The 22,598-nt window shown below is 40.2% G+C and overlaps 1 protein-coding gene across 3 annotated transcripts in view; it reads right to left on the bottom strand.

Moving 5' to 3' along the window:
• Positions 1-21,861, bottom strand: part of ccdc14 (coiled-coil domain containing 14) — a 49,816-nt gene extending 27,955 nt beyond the window's left edge. The window contains exons 1-9 of one of the 3 annotated variants that reach the window (XM_043693741.1): positions 21,813-21,861; positions 21,498-21,626; positions 11,341-11,396; positions 9,177-9,252; positions 8,996-9,068; positions 8,199-8,339; positions 5,063-5,296; positions 4,760-4,854; positions 943-1,462 (exon numbers count right to left, since the gene is read on the bottom strand). In XM_043693741.1, the coding sequence (XP_043549676.1) occupies positions 943-1,462; positions 4,760-4,854; positions 5,063-5,296; positions 8,199-8,339; positions 8,996-9,068; positions 9,177-9,252; positions 11,341-11,396; positions 21,498-21,557 (1,255 nt within the window). In that variant the 5' untranslated portion in view covers positions 21,558-21,626; positions 21,813-21,861. Of the gene's footprint in view, positions 1-942; positions 1,463-4,759; positions 4,855-5,062; positions 5,297-8,198; positions 8,340-8,995; positions 9,069-9,176; positions 9,253-11,340; positions 11,397-21,497 lie in introns of all 3 variants that reach the window. The other 2 variants (XM_043693740.1, XM_043693742.1) reach the window with 2 other exon arrangements.
• Positions 21,862-22,598: the final 737 nt, after the last annotated feature.

Genomic DNA, 22,598 nt, shown 5'->3' with positions numbered 1-22,598 from the left:
TAACTACCCTATTATTCTTACAGATAGCTGGGATCTCCTTACAATTTGTTTCTCAATTTCCCTCTGACTATCGGGGTGTCTATAATACAATCCCAATAAGGTGATCATCCCTTTCTTAGTTCTCAGTTCCATTCAAATAACTTCCCTGGATGTATTTCTGGGAATATCCTCCCTCAGCACAGCTGTAATGCTATCCCTTGTCAAAAATGCCACTCCTCCTCCTCTCTTGCCTCCCTTTCTATCCTTCCTGTAGCATTTGTATCCTGGAACATTAAGCTGCCAGTCCTGCCCATCCCTGAGCCATGTTTCTGTAATTGCTATGATATCCCAGTCCCATGTTCCTAACCATGCCCTGAGTTCATCTGCCTTCCCTGTTAGGCCCCTTGCATTGAAATAAATAGTTTATCAGTTCTACCTTGTTCTCTGTTTTGTCCCTGCCTGCCCTGTTTGACTCGCTTTTGTTCTCAACTGTACCAGTCTCAGATTGATCTCTTTCCTCACTATCTCCCTTGATCCCACCCACCACCTTACTAGTTTAAATTCTCGCCAGCAGCTCTAGCAAATCTCTCTGCCAGCTCTTCCAAATCTCCCTGCCAATATATTACTCCCCTTTCAATTTAGGTGCAATCCGTCCTTCTTGTACAGGTCACTTGTCCCCTAAAAGAGGTTCCAATGATCCAAAAATATGAATCCTTCTCCCGTACACAAGCTCCTCAGCCATGCATTCACCTGCTCTATCCTCCTATTCCTGCCCTCACTAGCTAGTAGCACCGGGAGTAATCCAGATATTACTACTCTCGAGGACCTCCTTTTTTAAATTCCTGCCTAACTTTCAGAATAGCATTGGAAAACGTAAGCCACAGTGCATGCAAAAGATTAAGTGAGTGGTTAGTAGATATTCTACTTGCAAAAATAAGAAAATTTAGCATTTATTGCACTTACCTTGATCAACAATTACAGCCTTCAGTTCACTCAGCAAGTATCTGATAGTTTTCACTTTCTTGGCTGTTTTGTCAGGACTTTGCTTTTTAGGTTTTGTGTGCTTGTCAAAGCTGGTCTGACAACTAGTGTCTTTTACTGATGTAATATCCACAAAATTTATGTGATCATCTTCACTCGTCCCATCACTTTGCTCAGTATCTGATTTATCAGTCCCTTGCGCTTCCCAAGCCACTTGCTGAAACACTTCCCCTTGATGCATTTGAGTTGAATGACATTGGATACACTTCAGTAGCTCTTGTTCCTTTAGTTGTTGTTGTGGGCAGTGACTTCTCCCTGTGTCAGTGTCACAAACCACCTGAGCTAAAGGATATTCAGTGACAGCAGATGTGACTGCAGATGGAGGAAAAGTCATCACAGGTTGTGTTGGAGGGACAATGGTAGCCGAACATGAATACGCCGGTACAAAGTTCAATCCTTTTTGAAGAACAGGTTGATCACAAAACTCAGTGGGTATATTCTGCTAAAACAATGGAAAGTGAATGAATAAAAAGTATTTGACAAAATAGATAGTGATGATCAACAGTTCTCTTCTCAGGAATTAACATTTATTATGGAAGTATAACAATGCAAGTTACTTAAAAATTTAATGTGAGGCAATGAAGGTTATGAGTGCTCTGTCTTTTCCACACACTTCTGATAGATTCAATCAACACCACTCCAGTGCTCCTGCTGGCTTTCCCTGTCCCAGGACGTACCAGAGATTAATGCTGGTAAGACTACAATCCCCACAAGGCTACCCTCCTTAAAAGGTAAGTTGCCTGTGGAATTGTAACAGGTACCAGTAAGTTCAACCAAAATGTTTAGATAGCAGCCTAACTTTGGAATAGACTTGGGCCTCTGTTGGGCACACATTGCTAATGCAGGATCAACAGGCCCTGATTTTTCACTCTACATTTCTCTACCAATTAAAAAGGTAGACTAATAGATTTGTAGTACCAATAACAGATAACATAATGAAAAATGATTCAAAGGTGTACATTATTCCTATGTGAGTCTTTTCAGCAGTTCTAATGAAGAACAACCCCCAAAAAATTAACATTGCTTCTTCATCTGCGGGTACTATCCAACTTGCTAGTTTCCATTTTTTTCTGTTGTTTCTGATTTCCAGTATCTGTAACGCTATTTTAACTGATGAGGACAAAATAAAACAAAGGTTTACAAAGTTCTAGCAAGATCAAATTCAGATTCAGCAGCAAAAACAATTATGGTTGCTATAGCTCAAAAAAAAGTACCATTGAACAGGGTACAAGAAGATTTCTATATAGTCTTGAAATATCAGTCAAAATATAAAGCATACTAGATTATTTAGAAAGGCAATGTAAATCATGAAAAAAAAATGACAAACTGAATTTTCTTTTCCTGAATTTAAACAGCTAAGAATATAAAAGGGCGGCACGGTGGTTAGCACTGCTGCCTCACAGCGCCAGAGATCCGGGTTCAATTCCCGCTTCAGGCACAGTTTTCACATTCTCCCCGTGTCTGTGTGAGTTTCCTCCGGGTGCTCCGGTTTCCTCCCACAGCCCAAAAATGTGCAGGTTAGGTGAATTGGCCATGCTAAATTGCCCGCAGTGTTAGGTGAAGGGGTAAATGTAGAGGAATGGGTCGGGGTTGCTCTTCGGAAGGTTGGTGTGGACTTGCTGGGCCGAAGGGCCTGTTTCCACACTGTAAATAATCTAATCTAATCCTCAAAAATCACTAGAATAAATTCAGCAAGAGAAAGCTGTAGATTCAAAAACATTTGGTGTTAGCAATGTGAAAATCAGTGTTCAGGAGATAGATTGTGATGGACATGTCGATCATTTCTCATCACTAAATTAACTTTTTCATGTTAACCTTTTTTTAAACCCCCAGATGTAGGGTAAACATTTATTATATATCCAGATTAAGACAACAAAAAACATTCTATAACAGCACAGCTAGAATTTCAAATATATTTAATGTTTTTAATCATTAAATATAATGAAATAAACATACTCATTCATTCTGGTCCTTAACAACAAAGAATATTCACTTAAATAATTTTACTGCCGTATTCATTTTCTGACGTCCTCATTAGCTGGAATGCCATTTATGAGGATGACATCTTCACAGATGTCAATTCCATCAGGTTTATGTTAACTTTTCTTTACATCCAGAAGTGCTATCATATACAATGAAATGATCTTTTTTATTAACTATTTTGAAATAAACAAATTGTTCCAGCTAGGCTATTAAATATTGCCACAAAGTGGTACTGAATAAAATTTAAACAGAGCTGTTCGAGAGATACTAGTCAGTGGTGTCATTGAATTGCACAATGCAATAACTATTTGAATAATGTAGGAAGCATTCCCCAATAAAATAAGAGGGACATGACTTCTTTTTAAAATCTTGAGACTGCCTGTGGACCAACAATAATTCAGAAAAATAACTTACCCACTTTATGACTCAGGATATCAATTCAATTTCAATTTTAAAAAGGATATTTTGTTTAAAAGACCATTTCCTGTCAGCATTTTAAAAACTGAGAATTCTCTTGAAGAAAATTATCAAGAAAGGTAATTAATTTATTTAACATTTTGTCCAGAAGTAGTAATGTGTATTTTTAAATAAGGATTAACTTAAATTGATGAAATTTACATATGGTAAAGTTGTCAAACCAAAGGAACGGAGAATAATTTTGAATGTAAAACATGAAGGGCATGCATTTCCCTTATAGAGTAGGCACGACAGTCCCACTGAACCCTAAAGCTTATGAGAGAGATAACTGATGGTGGTTTAACTGGAAGCACAGCATGCCTCAGGAATGGGGAAAGGTTAAGAAAGAGTCCTTCATGATAACTTTAGCCTGTGTGTGAATTGAATCCACGCTGTTGGCATCACTTTTCTTTACAAACTAGCCATTGGGCCAACCGAGCTAATCAAACTTCAATTTCTCCTTTATAATAACACCCCAAATTTTTAATAATTAGGATCTTACCTAGAAACTGGCAACAGTCGTGCTTCAGTGTCCACAGGGAATGTGTTCAATATAATCAGGTCCAACCAAACAAGATCACAGCACTGCCAAATTTCTTTCAACTTGAACAACTAAAACTATTCCATTTTATATTTTCAGGCACAAGCTTGCGAAGATGCAGAGTGTGGAAAAAATCCTGTTTCTCCAGGTTGTACAGAATCTTGACCTTTTCTGCTGAGGTATTGGATTTATCAACTTCTCACAGAAGTTTCAGAAGAAGAGTTAGTTGTTTTGGAGCCAACTTAGTTGGGGGTCACCCAACTCAAAACATTTGCCCAGTTTTTCTCTCCTCAGATGCTGCTAAGTTTCTCCAACATTTTATGTTTTTTGGTTCAATTATTTGATTGACCCCAAAGCCTATTAATTTAGGCCAATATTTGGCTGAAGGCATTTTCTTCCATCAGATAGAAGAATGTGACAAAGTGAAAAAGGAAGTTGGGATCAGAGAAGTCCAAGAATAGGTGTAAAATGGATGTTAAATTAAATAAGACAAAGTGGAAAAAAACTCAGAAAATAAAATATAGCAGCCACAAAGAATGAAAATAAAATATTTATAGCTTGAGAGATGGGTTTTCAGTCAGTTATTAAAATAATAAACTACTTCCAAGTATATTTGAAAGCTTCACTTTACAAAGTACAAATCTGATTATCCAGGAAGATTGAACCCTCCTTAATCTGATGCTTTTACTGTTATCTACATTATGTTCCAGATATTGTAAATAAAACACTTATTACAGAACAACCCATTTATATACTCACTGAAGGTATTACTAATGAAGGCTCAACATTCTTTGGAGACATAGTTGGTGTAGAGGTAGGCAGTCGAGAATTAAACGTTGAAACAACTTGGGGTCCTAAAGTAAACATTATGAATATTTAATATGAAACTAGTGGTAGTTAACATAAACAAATGAAAATTGTGGTGTGCTATTATTGGCACAGAAAATTATATTAAGCATGTACTGATATCTGTAAATCGTCCTAAGTATTCTAAATTAAAGAATAACATTGTGTTTTTTTTAACTACACCATTTGCTGTAAAGAAATTAAGCGTGATCTTACCAGAGTCTAAAACTGTGTAGTAAGATCGAGGCGATATCCTTATTGAAGGACCTACTGGAGCATGGTCATTTATAAGACCCATTTGTGTCTGTACATGATCAGAGAGGCAATGATTTATAACAGGAGAGTTCTGACTTGATGAAATTGTTGAGTATGGCATCGTTGACACATGAGCAGTGTTGTTCACATCTACTTCAGCTGCATCAGGAACCCTCTTAAACTTTGGTGTTGAAACTAAGTAGAAAATTAATTTAGTTTGGCAACGTTAGCCAGTATAACACAATTCATTCAGATTAATTAGCTACAGATACAGTATGAACCTTATAATCTTCACAAATGCTTTTAGAAATCACATCATAATTTAAAATCCTCAAAACAGGAAGTGATTTGGGAATATAAAATCCTGTAAATCAGACATTAACCTGCAAAGTTGAGCAATTTTGAGAAATGTTTGTGATCAAGAGTTACAAAACCACCAACCTGACAATCTGAATGGATCTTAAAAAAAACCCACTAATATTAACATTAATGTTCATATTTCCCATCAGACAAAGGTTTGCAGAGTATCAGTTCCAGATGTCTGCATGGCCACCATCAGTGGTGCTCAATGTCAAATGACTATAGGTGTAATTTAAACGAAGTAATAAAGAAAGTAGGCATAAATAGGCATCTGTCACAATAGCCATCTGGCAGAAAGTTTTGGGTCCTTGTTTCACAGGTAGAAGCTTTTGATACTGCTTGTGAATTAGAGTTAACAAAATTATTTAATCAGTGTAACTCTTGATGATCTGTTTAGTCAGATTACCTTTCTGTAACAATCTTTGGAAATAATCCAAGTAGTCATAATTAGTGATTTCCTGCATTTCCCTTGAACCAATGAGAAAGCTGTTTTGGTTGCTGTAGTAAAAATTGTTTCAAACGTACCTATAACCTGAATAAAAAGTGAAATATTCTGGGTTTTCATCCTAAAACAGAAATCCACACTAAACAATACAACATTTATTTTTAAAAATGTTAATAAATATCACAAGTCACTTCTAAAGTTAAACTGAAAGCAGTAAATGTTTGTACCTTTGAAACGGAGTCCCAAATTTTCTATAGAAAGTGCTGGAGAAAATCAGGCAGTCTGGCAGCACCTTGCCTGGATGGATGCAACTTCAACAACACTGAAGAAGCTTGACACCATACAGGACAAAGCAGCCTGCTTGATTGGCACCACACCCACAAGCATCCACACCCTCCACCACCAACACTCAGTAGCAGCAGTGTGTATTATCTACACACAGTCAAAACGGTTGGCGCTGGAAAAGCACAGCAGATCAGGCAGCATCTGAGGAGCGGGAAAGTTGACGTTTCAGGCATAAGCCCTTCATCAGGAATGCTGATCAGGAATTCCTCTGATGCTGCCTGACCTGCTGTGCTTTTCCAGCGCCACACGTTTCAACTCTGACTCACCAGTATCTGCAGTCCTCACTTTCTGCTGTACTATCTACACCGTGCACTGCAGAAATTCACCTAACATCCTCGGATAACACCTTCCAAACCCACAACCACTTCCACCTAGAAGGACAACTGCAGCAGATATATGAGGGAGCACTACCACCAGCAAATTCCCCTCCAAACCATTCACAATCCTGACTTGGAAATATATCACTGTTCCTTCTATCACTCTGTGAAAATCCTGGAATTCTCTCCCTAATGACATTGTGGATCAACCCACACCAGGTGGACTGCAATTGTTCAAGAAGGCAGCTTGCCACCACCTTCTCAAGGGCAACTAGGGATAGACAACAAATGTTGGTCAGTCAGTGATACCCACATCCACAAATGAATTTTAAAAAATCCATAGACAGTATTTATTTACATAGCCCCATGGCATCTTTTTTTTCAAACTGAATAATCTACAAGCAATGTTTAATCCAAAATGTGAAGTTTTCAGAAAAATAATTTTGTCTTTTTTTGCAAGCAGTTTAGTCCATCAGAAAGGCTCCAAGCATTAAAGCCAGATGATGGAACATTAAATTTTTTTGTCCGAATTTTACACTATTACACACCACTTCATTCTCCAGGTTACCTATTCTTTGTTGTTTGGTCACAACTTGCCTTTTCAATTGCTTGATGAAGTGGAACTCAGGATTTGAAAATGACTTGAGACATTTGGGGGGTTGGCAGGAGGGGGATGTACAGTCTACCATGGATGTTTTAGTTGTTTGCAGAACAACTTGGTACCAGTGGCTTTGGAAGCTACAGGAGAGTGTGGTCAGATGTGATTATTACAGGTAATAATTAAGCAGAGCTTGCAGCTATAAAAATCTTAGCAGTGAGCAGCTGACACTCTTTCATGTGCAAACATTCACTCTGCATCTTCTAACTTCACTGTTGAATGATTTTGTGAAGCATGCAGCATGCCATAATAATTTTGAAATCCCTCACTGACGAGTATTCAAGTGCAGTTTCATTTGTGTTCAAGCTTCAGAATGGCTCACTGCATACTTAACGATGCATTTAGTAATTCATTGGTGCTCGAAACAGTACATTGGTTAGGTTTCTCTGCATGCCAGCAGTAACATTTGAAGAAGGTATTCTTTATCTCTTAGCCTACATTTCAAATCTGCTTTCATGTCCAAAGACATCAGAGAGTTTGGAATGCCATAGCATGGCGGCATCATTGCACACAGCATCAAAAGGATCTCCAGCTCTGTATTGGAGTGAAAGTCCTTTTGATTAACACATACCCTGGATGATCATAGGGTGTGCAGATTGCCACTTAGGCAGTAATACGTCTGTGAAACGAACCAGAGGTTTAAGCCAATCCCCACTCATTGTGATTGCACATTCACAGATGAAGCTACCACAGTTGTTTAGATCTGGTAAATAACCCAGTTATCTGTATTACACATGTCTGTCGACCAGGACATCTTGGCTATGTTAATGGCAAAGACCTGAAGTGAACCAGAGGTAGAGGTAAAATGACTGAAGGTGATGATGACTTTATTTAATAAATAATTCATGAATTATGGATTTATCAAATTTTTGCACCTATAAAATTTGAATTACAATGTGAAACATCGCACAACTGTTTCATGATACAAGCATTCACATATATATTACTTAGTTTATCTTTTCTATAACTCACCAGTCTCTTGCTGCACACAAATAGCACAGGAAACAGGCCTGTTTTTCTTGACTTCCTTTTTGCTATTTTCTCCTTTGTTGGAAGGCACTTTTGCTTTTCTAACATTTGTCTTCTTTGAAGGCAGAGGAGCAACTTTCTGATCTAACAGTGGTTTGCATAAAATTGAGCATTAACACAATTTCTAATATGTACAAATGTTGACATCATACTGATTGATTAAAAAGAAAGAAAATGTATTGCCTAATATTTCTGATCATGATTAGACAGTGAACTTCACCAAAGGAATAAAGTAGAAATCCATTCTCTGCAAGAATGACCCCAATCTATATATGGTTGTCACTTCAAGTCACCCTTCCATTTCACCTTCTTGACTTTGACTTCTGACCTTACTCCAATCAAAACTTCAGGAATAGTCTACTTTCTTCCTAGACATTCCACAAAGCTCTGGTTTGAGTCTAGTGATGAGAGACTGTTGTTGTCTTCCCATTTTATTACTGGCTTCTTTTATTTATATTCTACTTTGCTCTTACTATGAGCGGTTTTCCTGGTTGGTCCTTCAATGCATTTTTACAACCTGACAAAATTGATCTTTTGCACATACATCTAGCACATTTCATCTGAAAACTGAAATCCATTTTCAACCCTATTTAAAATGCTAACTCGTCTTTTCAGACGCTGATAGATATGTTGTTTATGACTATCAAATTTTGTATGCAAATGAGATCACACTAAAATCAATGTTGACATACGAAATCACATTGTATTTTGAACAAGTGAAGAGTGACAAAATAACATACCTGCTGTCTCATTTTTCAAAATATCCTGCAATAAAGCTGCACATCGATCAAGGCCTTTATGAATATCTGTAACCTTTGGAAAAAAAAATGACAATTTATGCTATCAGATGAAATCCAAGTATTTAATGAAACAATACTACACTAAAAGTAGAAGAGGCAACCATCTTATAGATGTTTATACCTGATCTTCAGAATCCGTGGAATACAGCGAGTAACCAGACTCTACAGAATTTGTTGAAGCTTTTCTACCTGTCAGCCTAATAAGAAAAACAAAATGGGATCAATAAAACATTTGCTTTCCGTGTTGAATATAAAAGGGGAAATATTTTGCCTCAACTGCTGCATAGTGCCAAATCTCACAGGAGATGTAAACTCATTTATAGCAAATTTTTGTTTCAGGGTAATAAAAAGCTGCTGTATTTATGCAGCCTGTTACATGCACAAAAGGCAGCTTACAACCAATTAAGTATTTTTGAAGAAGTATAATCACTGTCATAATGCAAGAAAGGCAGAGGCCAATGTGCAAAGCACCACACAGTAATTGAATAATAGGCAGATTGTCTACTTTTGTGACATTAATTTGGGGTAAATATTTGCCAGGATACTAAAATTAACGCCTTCACCTCTTTTAAAAATAGTACTGTCAGATTTTCACATCCCTCTGTGTCACAAAGCTAGTTTATTTTTTCTAAAAGCTGTTCCTTTTCTCAAGGATACTGTGTCCATGGTTGTTTTCCAGAGTGATAATAAACCACTCTTGGTGCCAATTAGTCTGGGTTGGTACAGAGATTAATGGGTATTGAGATGCCTTTTTGTTTATATGTAAACAGATGAGACTTTAGGCCAAAGTGGTCATGTTTTAGAAGTGACCTGTATAATAAAAGGGAAGTGGTCAGCTCATAATTGAGCAGTTTTGTTCAGTTCATTATTAGTTGGGAGTTCAACAGTGAGCTGTGTGGAAGCTCTCTCTCTCCTTCTAACTTCAACCTGTAAGCAGGTGCTCCATTTGTACTGGTTTTTAAGGGGGTTTGCTTATTGGGACTGTTGTGTATATTCAGAACAGCATAATTAAGTCTAGTTTGGATAGACTGAGTTCTGTAGGGGTTCTTTTTTCTGTTTTTTTGTGTTTCATTGTGTAATCTTGTGAATACATTTTTGTCTGTTTTAAAATCTCGTAGTCAACCTAACTACCTCACTCCAGATAATTTTCACTGTACACTTATCGAAATAAATTGCAAAGTTATGGTCTGGGCTGCCTGCTTAAGAATGTTTTGAGTGGTCTGGTCTAGTCCATAACACCTGAGAGAGCAGGAAGAACTTTGGTTTAACATATACAGAAAATGGCAGCTCTGAGTGCAGGACTGTCTCAATGTTGGAGAAAAGTATGTCTACATTTTTGTGCACAAGATTTTGGAATGAGACTTTAGCTGGTAACCATCTAATTCCAAGGCACATGCATTATTGACACTTATTATTTTTCTCAATTAATGTTTCTATCAGCATTCATTTATAAAAAAGGATGGTATCTAGAATGTTGCAAATTCATCAGAATACAATCAGTCCCTGAGTTGCAAATGGGTTCTGTTCTTGTATCTGTTCACAGATCAATTCATCCACAAGTTGGAATACCATGCAGGACAATATAAAAATAGTAGTTCATAAGTACAGGAAATGTTTGCAAGTCAGATCTTTAAAAATTACACTACTGTATGGTATCATGTTTCTCATTGTAAGCATTCTTAAGTTGCATGTTTGTAAGTCAGGGAGCCCTGTATGGCTTTTCTAGGGCTCTTGGGTTGCAGCAGTCGTGTCCCTGCCTCTAGGTCATTAGATCAGAGTTCAAGTTCCACCTGCCCCAGACATTTGTTAGATGGATTTTAAAATAATCTACAGCATTCCATTTAAAAAAACAAGCTATGAATTAGCATGCTAAGTTAAACCTTTTATTAAAAAAAAGATATATGGTGGCAAGAATACAGCAAAGCTTTAAATCTTGCATAGTTATGAGAATAGTGTAAATTTCACTTTTGAAAAATCTTACAAGTCTCAAGAGCAATCTCAGCCAGGTTTGTATTCCTGAAAGCTGGGACACAAAAAAATTAGACTCCAAATGACTAATAAGTACAGAACTCAGTATCAGAGGAATCTTCCTAAACTAGAAATAGTTCTATCCATACATTTTTTGCTCAGATATCAGAACTTGAAATATGTATAGCTGCTATAACTTTTCCCAAAAAATGTTAAAATGTTTTCATATTACATAACATTAAAGTGATTATAATTGAAGCTTTTAATATAAAAAAGTTAAAAATTCAGCAAAATGGCCAAACAAATGGACACCTTACCTCTTTTTCCCACTACGTTGCTTGTAAGAGCCTACTAACCTTCCTGAAGAAAGTGCCTAGCAAGAAAAATGAGACCACTTTTATGCATTGACACAATAAATCCTTAAAGATGTTGACAACTGGTAACTAAACTGCACTCAAAGGTGGACCAAAAGGATGGGGAAAAAAGGAATCGGAGAGTATTGATACATGGGGCATTTTCAAGTTGTATTGTTTTGTAGCAACACCTCTCACATGTGCATCACAATTTGAAAATAACAGTTGTTAAATTGACAGAAAATCATGTGATAAAATTTTACATCACATCAAGTTTTAGTCCACTAAATAATTAACAACCGAGGGTGAATTATACTAATCAAAAAAGTAAAATTAGCAATGCAAGATTAAAGATGAATCACGTTTGATACAATAAAATCAAAATATTTCACAAATTTACGTGAAATTATCTACTGTGTTTTCTAACAGCATTAAAGTATTCACTAGAACTTTTCACAGCTGCAGTGACAAGTTGAAGGTGAACACTACATGTTAACATGTACAATTTCTGATTGGCTACCAAATGCTTGTCGTTTTGCCTCAGTTCTTAGAGTTTTTCTTTAATTTCTAGAAATACATATTCAATTGTTTGTTCAAATTATTGCCTCAATTATATGACCCTTCAGTCAACTATTTCATAGAATTCAACAACTTTAGGTCATATGTCTTGGTAACAATTCAGCTTTTTCCACATGCACATCCCCTTGACCACTGGTTTTCAACCTTATTGTCTGTGGCCCATTTAGGCAAGGCTGAATACCCACAGGTCACCACTATTCCTAACTTAACTGTTTTCATTTACCACTGCAAAAACAACTTAATAATATATTGGCATGGACAGAGGTTTGATTAATAATCAGGAATCGGAGAGTATTGATACATGGGGCATTTTCAAGTTGCCACAAAGCACCAGAGTTGTAGCTTCAGTTGTTCACAATCTATGTTAAAGGACAGACTGAAGAGACAGAGTAGTGCATCTCAGTTGCTCATGATATAAAGCGGAAATGCAGGTGAAAATAAAAAGAAAAGAAATAATTCACTTTTGAGGGGACGACAGATTCAACATCAAGGAAAAAAGGGGGACATGCAAAAAATATACTGCAATAACCATGTGTGACTTCAATATACACCTAAATTGAATCAACCGAAATCGGCAAAAGTAGCTTGGAGGGGTTCATTAATTATTCTAAGAAACTGTCCTGAATACAATGGGTTATGGAAACAAACAGGGAACTGACAATTTTATATTTGCTAATGGGGAGCAACAATCATAAAAGTGATGAATTAATTTAACAAATCAGTTTTTGTCCCTATGCCACAAGCTTTTTTGCCAAATAATCTCTCCAGTCTTCCATAAACCCTCCTTTTTGTTTTTCTACAAACCTCCCTTATTTCACCTGTTTATAATAGATTACATTCTTAACATTTCTCGACCTTAAACCTTGTTTCTTAACTTCAGGTCTGACATGATGCATATCCCCCATTTTAATCACTCAACTGCCTAGTCCAAGGCTTCCCAAAGTGGTGGGGGGCAAGACCTAAGTAAAGTCGCATGCCCTAAGGCACAATAGCTATTGTGGAACTTTGACAGAGTTTTAAGGGCTGCACATGCCCTCAGAGATTTCCCCCCCTCCACTCCCCACCTACCCACAACTAATTCTTACTGAGGGGATGCCACAACTTTCAAGACTCAAAATGGGGTCAAGGTGTAAGAAACAAAGTAGGATCAGAAGGGTAGAATTGAGGAAATGCAAAGGTGAAAAAAAAACATAGTTGCAGTTACGTGCAGGCCCCCAAACAGTAGTCAGCAACTGGGGCACAAGATACATCAGGAGATAGAAAAAGATGTGTAGGAAAAGCAACGTTATAGTGATCACAAGGGATTCCAATATGCAGGTGGACTGGGAAAATCAGGTTGGTACTGGATTGCAAGAAAAAGAATTTGTGGAATGTCTACGAGATGGCTTTTTGGAGCAACATGTGATGGAGCCCACTAGGGAACAGGCAATACTGGATTTAGTGTTGCGCAATGAGGAAAACTTGATCAGGGAGCTTAGGTGAAGGAACCCTTAGGAGGCAGTGATCATAATATGATTGAATTTGCTCTGCAATTTGAGAGGGAGAAAATAGAACCAGAGGTATTACAGCTGAATAAAGGCAACTACAAAGGAATGAGGGAGAAACTGCGTAGAATTGACTGGAGGAGGAGCCTAACAGGAAAGACAGTGGAACAACAATGGCAGGAGTTTCTGGGAGTAATTCAGGAGACACAAAAGGGATTCATCCTGAGGGAAACGAAGCATGATACAAGGAGGATGAGGCGACCATGGCTGACCAGGGAAGTCAGGGATAGCACAAAAACAAAAGAGAAAGCATATTGTGTGTTGAAGGACAGTAGGAAGCCAGAGGATTGGGAAGCTTACAAAACCAGAGGACAACAAAAAAAAAGGAAAAGATTAAATCTGAAGGTAAGCAAGCCAGTAATATAAAAGACTGTAAGAGTTTCTTTAGATATATAAAGAGCAAAAAAGAGGCAAAAGTGGACATTGGACCACTGGAAAATTACCCTGGAGAGAGTAGTGGCGAAACGGCTGAGGTAAATGGCCAAGGAACTGAATAATTAATTTCCATCGGTCTTCATGGTGAAAGACACAAGTAATATCCCAAAAATTCAAGAGAGTGAGAGGGCATAGCTAAGTATGGTAGCCATTACTAAGGGGAAGGTACTAGAAAACCTGAATAGCCTGAAGGTGAATAAATCACCTGGACCAGATGGTTTACATCCCAGAGTTCAAAAGGGACATAGCTGAAGAGATAGTGGAAACTTTAGTAGTGATCTTTCAGGAATTGCTAGAATCAGGGAGGGTCCCAGAGGACTGGAAAATTGATAATGTGACATCCCTGTTTAAAAAGGGAGTAAGGCAAAAGATGGAAAATTACAGGCCAATTAGCCTAACCTTGGTTGTGGGTAAGATCCTGGAATCCATTGTGAAGGATGAGATTTCTGGATACTTGGAAGTGTAAGATAACATAGGGCAAAGTCAGCATAGTTTCATCAAGGGGAGGGCATGCCTCACAAATCTGCTAGAATTCTTTGAGAAAGTAAAAAGCAGGTTAGACCAGGAGAGTCAATGGATATTATCTATCTGGACTTCAAGAAGGTCTTTGACAAGATGCCACACAGGAGGCTACTGAGTAAGATGAGGGCCCATGGTATTAGAGGCAAGAGGCTCGCATGGATAGAAGCTTGACTGTCTGGCAGAAAACATAGAGAGTGGCAATAAAAGGGTCCTTCTCAGGATGGCAGCCGTTCACAAGTGGTGTTACACAAGGCTCAGTGTTTAGACAGCAACTTTTCACTTTATACATTAACGATTTAGATGAAGGAACTGAAGGCATTCTGGCTAGGTTTTCAGACGATACAAAGAGAGGTGGAGGGGCAGGTAGCATTGAGGTGGTTGGAAGGCTGCAGAAGGATTTGAATAGGTTAGCAGAGAGGGCAAAGAAATGGCAGATGGAGTACAATGTGAGATACTGTGAGGTCATGCACTTTGGTAGGAAGAATAGAGGCATGGATTATTTTCTATACAGGGAGAAAATGTGGGCGGCACGGTGGCACAGTGGTTAGCACTGCTGCCTCGCAGCGCCAGAGATCCGGGTTCAATTCCCGCCTCAGGCGACTGACTGTGTGGAGTTTGCACATTCTCCCCGTGTCTGCGTGGATTTCCTCCGGGTGCTCCGGTTTCCTCCCACAGGCCAAAGATGTGCAGGTCAGGTGAATTGGCCATGCTAAATTGCCCATAGTGTTAGGTAAGGGGTAAATGTAGGGGTAGGGGTATGGGTGGTTTGTGCTTCGCCGGGGCGGTGTGGACTTGTTGGGCCGAAGGGCCTGTTTCCACACTGTAAAGTAATCTAATCTAAAAAAAAAATTCAGAAAGTTTGAAGTGCAAAGTATCTTGGGAGTTCTAGTCCAAGATTCTCTCAAAGTAAACTTGCAGGTTAAGTCATTAGGAAGGGAAATGCAATAATGGCATTTATTTTGAGAGAACCTGAATATAAAATCAGGGATGTACTTCTGAAGTTTATAAGGCTCTGGTCAGACGAGATTTGGGCCCCATATCTCAGGAAGGATGTACTTGTCCTGGAGTGTGTTCAGAAGAGAGTCACAAGAATAATCCCAGGAATGAAAAGCCTAACATCTGAGGAATGTTTGAGGACTCTAGGTTTATACTCGATGGAGTTCAGAAGGATGAGAGGGGAATCTAATTGAAACTTACAGAACACTAAATGGCCTGGGCAGAGTGGACATTGGGAAGATGTTTCCATTGGTAGGAGAAACTGGGAGCCGAGGGCACAGTCTTGAACTGAAAGGAAAACCTTTTAGAATGGAGATAGGGAGAAACTTCTTCAACCCGAATGTGGTGAATCTATGGAATGCATTGCCACAGAAGGCTGTGGAGGCTAGGTCATTTAGTATATTTAAAACGGAGATAGATAGGCTCATGAGTTTCAAGGAGATCAAGGTTTACTGGGAGAAAGTGGTAGAATGGGGTTGACAAACATATTAGCCATGATTGAATGGCAGAACAGACTCGATGGGCTGAATATCCTAATGTATGCTCCTACGTCTTATGGTCTTAACAGCTATTGATGTGGCTCAGTTTGCACAGGACATAAATATATTATACAAATACAAGGTTTTGTTAGAAAATTTCAAAGTTCTCCACTAAAGGGTTAAGGAGAATCCAAAGGGATTTTATGAATTTATGAAGGACAAAAGGGTAACTAGGAAGCAAAGCAGACTATGTGTGGAACCACGGGAGATGGCGGAAGATATTAAATAGGGAGCTCATGGAATACATTGAGAACTAGCCATTTGGAGACAGAACTGCTTGAAGGTAGAAGACAGAGGACGGTGGTAGAGGGTTGTTTTTCAGATCCTACAGTCCAACCCGTTCATGCTGACCAGTTATCCCAACCCAATCTAGTTCCACCTCCCAGCACCTGGCCCATATCCCTCCAAACCCTTCCTATTCATATACCCATACAAATGCCTTTTAAATGTTGCACCACTTCCTCTGGCAGCTCATTCCATACATGTACCACCCTCTGTGTGCAACGGTTGCCCCTTAAGTAACTTTTATATCTTTCCCCTCTCACCCTAAACCTATGGCCTCTAGTTCTGGACTCCCCACCTCAGGGAAAAGACTTTGCCTATTTACCCTATCCATGCCCGTCAATTTTGTAAACCTCGATAAGGTCACCCCTCAGCTACGACGCTGCAGGGAAAACAGCCCCAGCCTGTTCAGCCTCTCCCTATAGCTCAAATCCTCCAACCCTGGCAACATCCTTGTAAATCTTTTCTGAACCCTTTCAAGTTTCACAACATCATTCCGATAGGAAGGAGACCAGAACTGCATGGAATATCCCAACAGTGGCCTAACTAATGTCCTGTACAGCCGCAACATGACCTCCCAACTCCTGTACTCAATACTCTGACCAGTAAAAGAAACCATACCAAATGTCTTTTTCACTATCCTATCAACCTGCGACTCCACTTCCAAGGAGTTATGAACCTGCACTCCAAGGTCTATAGGGATAGGTTGAATAGGCTGGGGCTGTTTAGATTAGATTAGATTACATTACATTACAGTGTGGAAACAGGCCCTTGGGCCCAACAAGTCCACACCGACCCGCCGAAGCACAACCCACCCATACCCCTACATTTACCCCTTACCTAACACTATGGGCAATTTAGCATGGCCAATTCACCTAACCTGCACATCTTTGGACTGTGGGAGGAAACCGGAGCACCCGGAGGAAACCCACACAGACACGGGGAGAACATGCAAACTCCACACAGTCAATCGCCTGAGGCGGGAATTGAACCCGGGTCTCAGGCGCTGTGAGGCAGCAGTGCTAACCACTGTGCCACCGTGCCGCCCACAAAACTCTGGAGAGTTGAAGCCTGAGGGGTGACCCATAGAGGTTAATGAAATTATGAAGGGCATGCAGAGAATAAATAGATAAAGGTATTTTCCCTGGGGTGAGGCAGTCCAGAACTAGAGGGCATAGGTTTAGGATGAGAGGGGAAAGATATTAAAAGGACATAAGGGGCAACGTTTTCACGCAGAGGATGGTGCGTATATGGAATGAGCTGTCAGAGGAAGTGGTGGAGGCTGGTACAACTGCATCATTTAAAAGGCATCTTGATGGGTATATGAATAGGAAGGATTTCAAGAGATACGGGCCAAGTGCTGGCAAATGGGACTACATTAGGTTGGGATATTTGGTCGGCATGGATGAGTTGGACCGAAGGGATTGTTTCTGGGCTGTACATCTCTATGACTCGATGAATATTGTGCATCAGTGTTAACTGTGGAGAAGGACATGGAAGATACAGAATGTGGAGAAATAGATGGTGACATCTTGAAAAATGAGTGGCACTGAAAAAGCACAGCAGGTCATACAGCATCTGAGGAGCAAGAGAGTCGACATTTTGGGCTTAAGAAGGGCTTATGCCCAAAACGCTGACTCTTTTGCTCCTCAGATGCTGCCTGACCTGCTATGCTTTTCCAGCACCACACATTTTAACTCTGATCTCCAGCATCTGCAGTCCTCACCTTCTCCACGTCTTAAAATGCATAAAAGTGGGTACATCCCCATGACCTGATAGGTGTAACCTCACCTCTGCCCCCCGCCCCGCTGATGGGAATATAAAGAACTGATTGCTGGGCCCCTTGCTGAGATAGTTAGATTATCGATAGTCACAGGTGAGGTGACAGAAGACTAAAGGTTGGCTAAAATGGTGCCATTATTTAAGAAAGGTGGTAAGGAAAAGCCAAGGAACTATAGACCAGTGAGCCTGACATCGGTAGTGCGTACGTTTTTGGACAGAATCCTGAGGGACAGGATTTACATGCATTTGGAAAGGCAAGGACTGATTAGTGATAGCCAACATGGCTTTGTGCGTGGGAAATCATGTCTGATAAACCTGATTGAGTCTTTTTGAAAAAGTAACAAAGAGGATTGATGAGGACAGAGCTCTGCTTTTTCAGCACCACACTCTTCAACTCTTCCTCATAACAGTTCTTCAGTTCTGAAGATGATTCATGTTGGACTCTAAACATTAATTAATATGTTTGTTTTCTCTCTCCATAGATGCTGAGAGACTTAAGTTTCTCCAACATTTTGTTTTTTATTTTTGAACTCCAATATCCAAAATGTTTTAGTTTTAGTCTACACAACACAATGCTCTCAACAAACAATGAATGTCTTAGTTTAGTGGAGGGGTTAAATGTTGGGCAAATCAGGAGCGACGGTTGCCAAGTTAACTTATACTCCATCACACCCACACACTTTACCAAGATTTCACACACGCAAATACACACTCTCTCACATACACACACTCTTTAGATTTTTTTTTTAGATTAGATTACTTACAGTGTGGAACAGGCCCTTCGGCCCAACAAGTCCACACCGCCCCACCGAAGCGCAACCCACCCATACCCCTACATCTACCCCTTACCTAACACTACGGGCAATTTAGCATGGCCAATTCACCTGACCTGCACATCTTTGGACTGTGGGAGGAAACCGGAGCACCCGGAGGAAACCCACGCAGACACGGGAAGAATGTACAAACTCCACACAGTCAGTCGCCTCAGGCGGGAATTGAACCCGGGTCTCTGGCGCTGTGAGGCAGCAGTGCTAACTCTCTCCCCCATGTACACGCACAGACATAATTCTATTGGTGAATTTGTATTTGCAGAATTATATTTGCAGATTCATTCTATTTTGCTCAAACAAATGCACAAACTGCAGGCAGTCAATGTATATTTTGTAAATTCCACTTTGGAAATAGAACCAGTCTGACTCAAGACGTGGATACAGCCAGTCTCTAACCACACATCTTCAATGCATTGTCTGAGCTGACCTTTTGTTATAAAACCTTAAGTTATCTCAAGAAGGTGACTTAAAAGAAGTTCTGGGATTTATATATTAATGAATCAAAACATTCTAAAAGATGAATGACTTAACAATCCAGGTTTGTTCAATATATCATTTCAGTTGCATGACAGTGTAATCTTTTGCTATAAATTCTGTGTCTTATGGTCTTATTCCCCACAATCACCTCAATAGTCAGCACTCTCAAAGCTAGTGCTTCCAAATAAACCTGTTGGAGTATAACTTGGTGTTGTGTGTTTTTAGTAATAACTTATGGCCACTCAGCATTGCTCAGAGATTCTGGCTTGGATTTGAAAAGTTTATTTATTTAACCTATCATACATTCCTGAAATATTCAGACAAATGCAATTTCCCAATTACTGTAAAATGTGGCAGCACAGTGGCTCAGTGGCTAGCACTGCTGCCTCAAGCGCCAGGGACCTGGGTTCAACTCCAGCCTTCGGCGACTGACTGTGTGCACATGTCTGCATGGGTTTACTCCAGGTGTTCTGGTTTCCTCTCACAGTCCAAAGATGTGCAGATTAGATGAATTGCCCATAGTCTTTAGGGATGTGTAGGTTAAGTGCATTGGTCGGGGTAAATATAGGATAATAGGGTAGGGGAATGGGTTTGGGTGGGTTACTTTCAGAGGGTTTGTGTAGACTTGTTACACTCAGTAGGGATTCTATGAAAATTCTCAGTCCAAATATTAGTCAAGTTATGAATTTGTGTCCTCAAGTTTCACATCAGAGATTACTGTTAAGTGGATGTTTTCTCCCAAACAATGAAAACAAAAACAACTAAACACCAAACTGAGTTTGCAATCATCCAAAACAATCCAAACAAATCCTATCAGCAATCGAATTTAAATTAGTACATAGTACCCTCAAACTAAAATCACATTAGAAATCACATAGCTCATTAACAAAAACAGAAATTGGAGAAACTCAGCAGGTCTGGTAACATCTGTGAAGAGAAAATAGGGTTCTAAAGTTCTACATAGAACATAGAAGAAGACAGCGCAGTACAGGCCCTTCGGCCCTCGATGTTGCGCCGATCCAAGCCCACCTAACCTACACTAGCCCACTATCCTCCATATGCCTATCCAACGCCCGCTTAAATGCCCATAATGAGGAAGAGTCCACCACTGCTACTGGCAGGACATTCCATGAACTCACGACTCGCTGAATAAGTGTCATCGAGGTGACTCTGTTCCACAACCTGGGCTAGCCTACCCTTCACAGATCCAGCAAGACACAAGTGGAAGGAAGTCGTGCTGAGTCTCATATCATGGAGCCTGAAGCTGCTTTATTGCCTGCGTCTCACCCTGGAAACTGTGCCTCACCCCACTCCTATTCAATCCTGCCTCCCTACCCACATACTCTGAACATTTGGTCACCTCCATGTGGATGTCCATGCTAGGGCTGTGACTCAGGTAGGGGCTTCAGAATAGTGTTTTTCATTTTGGTTTCAACTCCACTCTATTTCCCATCCACTCGATACTGCGGCATGTATCATACTGACACTTCCAGGTGAAGGTTGTTACTGATTAATGTTTGCAGCTTATCTATATCCCTCTGTAACCTGCCACGTCCTTCCTCCCTGTCTACAACTCCTCCGACTTTCGTATCATTCGCAAACTTGCTCACCCAACCTTCTAACCCCTCCTGCAGGTCATTTATAAAAATGACAACAGCAATGGTCCCAAAACAGATCCTTGCGGAACACCGCTAGTGATGGCACTCCAAGATGAACCTTTGCCATCAACTACTACCCTCTGTCTTCTTCCAGCCAGCCAACTCCTAATCCAAACCTCCAACTCACCCTCAATGCCATACCTCCGTATTTTTTGCAGTAGTCTACCATGGGGAACCTTATCAAATGCCTTACTAAAATCCATATACACATCTACCGCTTTCCCCTCGTCCACCTCCTTAGTCACCTTCTCAAAGAATTCAATAAGGTTTGTGAGGCACGACCTGCCCTTCACAAAACAATGCTGACTATCCTTGATCACATTATTCTAAAGGGTCACTGAACCCAAAACGTTAACTCCTTTCTCTCGACGTATACTACCAGACCCGTTGAGTTTAGTTTCTCCAGCAATTCCTGTTTTGTTTCAGCTTTCCAGATTACGCTAACAATCGTTTGAAACAATTCTCAACATTTCTTACCTTCGAAGCCTTCCCAGGTTTCATCTTGATTGTGGTCTCCCGATTGTATCCGAAGGGCATCTTCAAGGCAGTTTATATGCCAATGATGAAAGGATATTCGACCAAATCAAGGTGTTCCCTGAAGGATATCTGACAGCAAGAGCATGACTCCAATACCACTACCCTCTCCAAGCTTCATAACACTGCCCCACTCGCCCACAAGATACTCGCGAGTGACACTTTAAACGATTTTAATTCAAGACGCACCAACGTATTAGCAATTTATATATAAATAAATTGTCACACCAGCACCGTACCCAGGAAACATCCACCTACCTCACTGTAACAGAAACTTTTCCTTCCAGACATCACCAGCTGACAGCGGCACCTCAGCGGAATTTCCGACTAAGATAACAGCATTGATTGGCTGCGCTGAGGGAACGGCCCGCCCCTAGGTGGAGGGGCACGCGGTGAGTGGTGGAGGGAGCTGCCGGTCACGAATTCAGCCCAATCCCCTGACAGGGGAATTTCGAAGGAAGGGCGGTTGGTGGCGCGGGCCCGGCCGTTAGCTGCTGCTGCTCGGGAGGACGCAGGATTCGCGGGGAACAAGCCTCCTGTCCCGCTACTCACTCACAACGAGCTAACAAAGTGAGGCCACTTCATGGTGCACACTTCGAAATAACCTATCATTTGTGCATGGTACTTCTGGATATGAGAAAGCTGGCTTTACGCAATGATTTGGAGATGCCGGTGTTGGACTGGGGTGTACAATGTTACAAATCACACAACGTCAGGTTATAGTCCAACAGGTTTACTTGGAAGCACTAGTTTTCCGGGTGCCGCTCCTTCATCAGATGGTTGTGGAGTGCAACCGAAAGCTAATGCTTCCAATTAAACCTGTTGGACTATAACCTAGTGTTGTGTGATTTGTGGCTTTACGTAAGTAAGCGTTCGCTCTAAATACATAGAGTCATACAGATGTACAGCACGGAAACAGACCCTTCGGTCCAATCCGTCCATACAGACTAGATATCCCAACCCAATCTAGTCCCATTTGCCAGCACCTGGACCATATCCCTCCAAACCCTTCCTATTCATATACCCATCCAAATGCCTCTTAAA

Source organism: Chiloscyllium plagiosum, chromosome 7 (assembly GCF_004010195.1).
Source record: "Chiloscyllium plagiosum isolate BGI_BamShark_2017 chromosome 7, ASM401019v2, whole genome shotgun sequence".
Classification (NCBI taxonomy): domain Eukaryota; kingdom Metazoa; phylum Chordata; class Chondrichthyes; order Orectolobiformes; family Hemiscylliidae; genus Chiloscyllium; species Chiloscyllium plagiosum.
The sequence above is the reverse complement of the archived record's forward strand: the minus strand, read 5'-3'. Positions and strand labels throughout refer to the sequence as shown.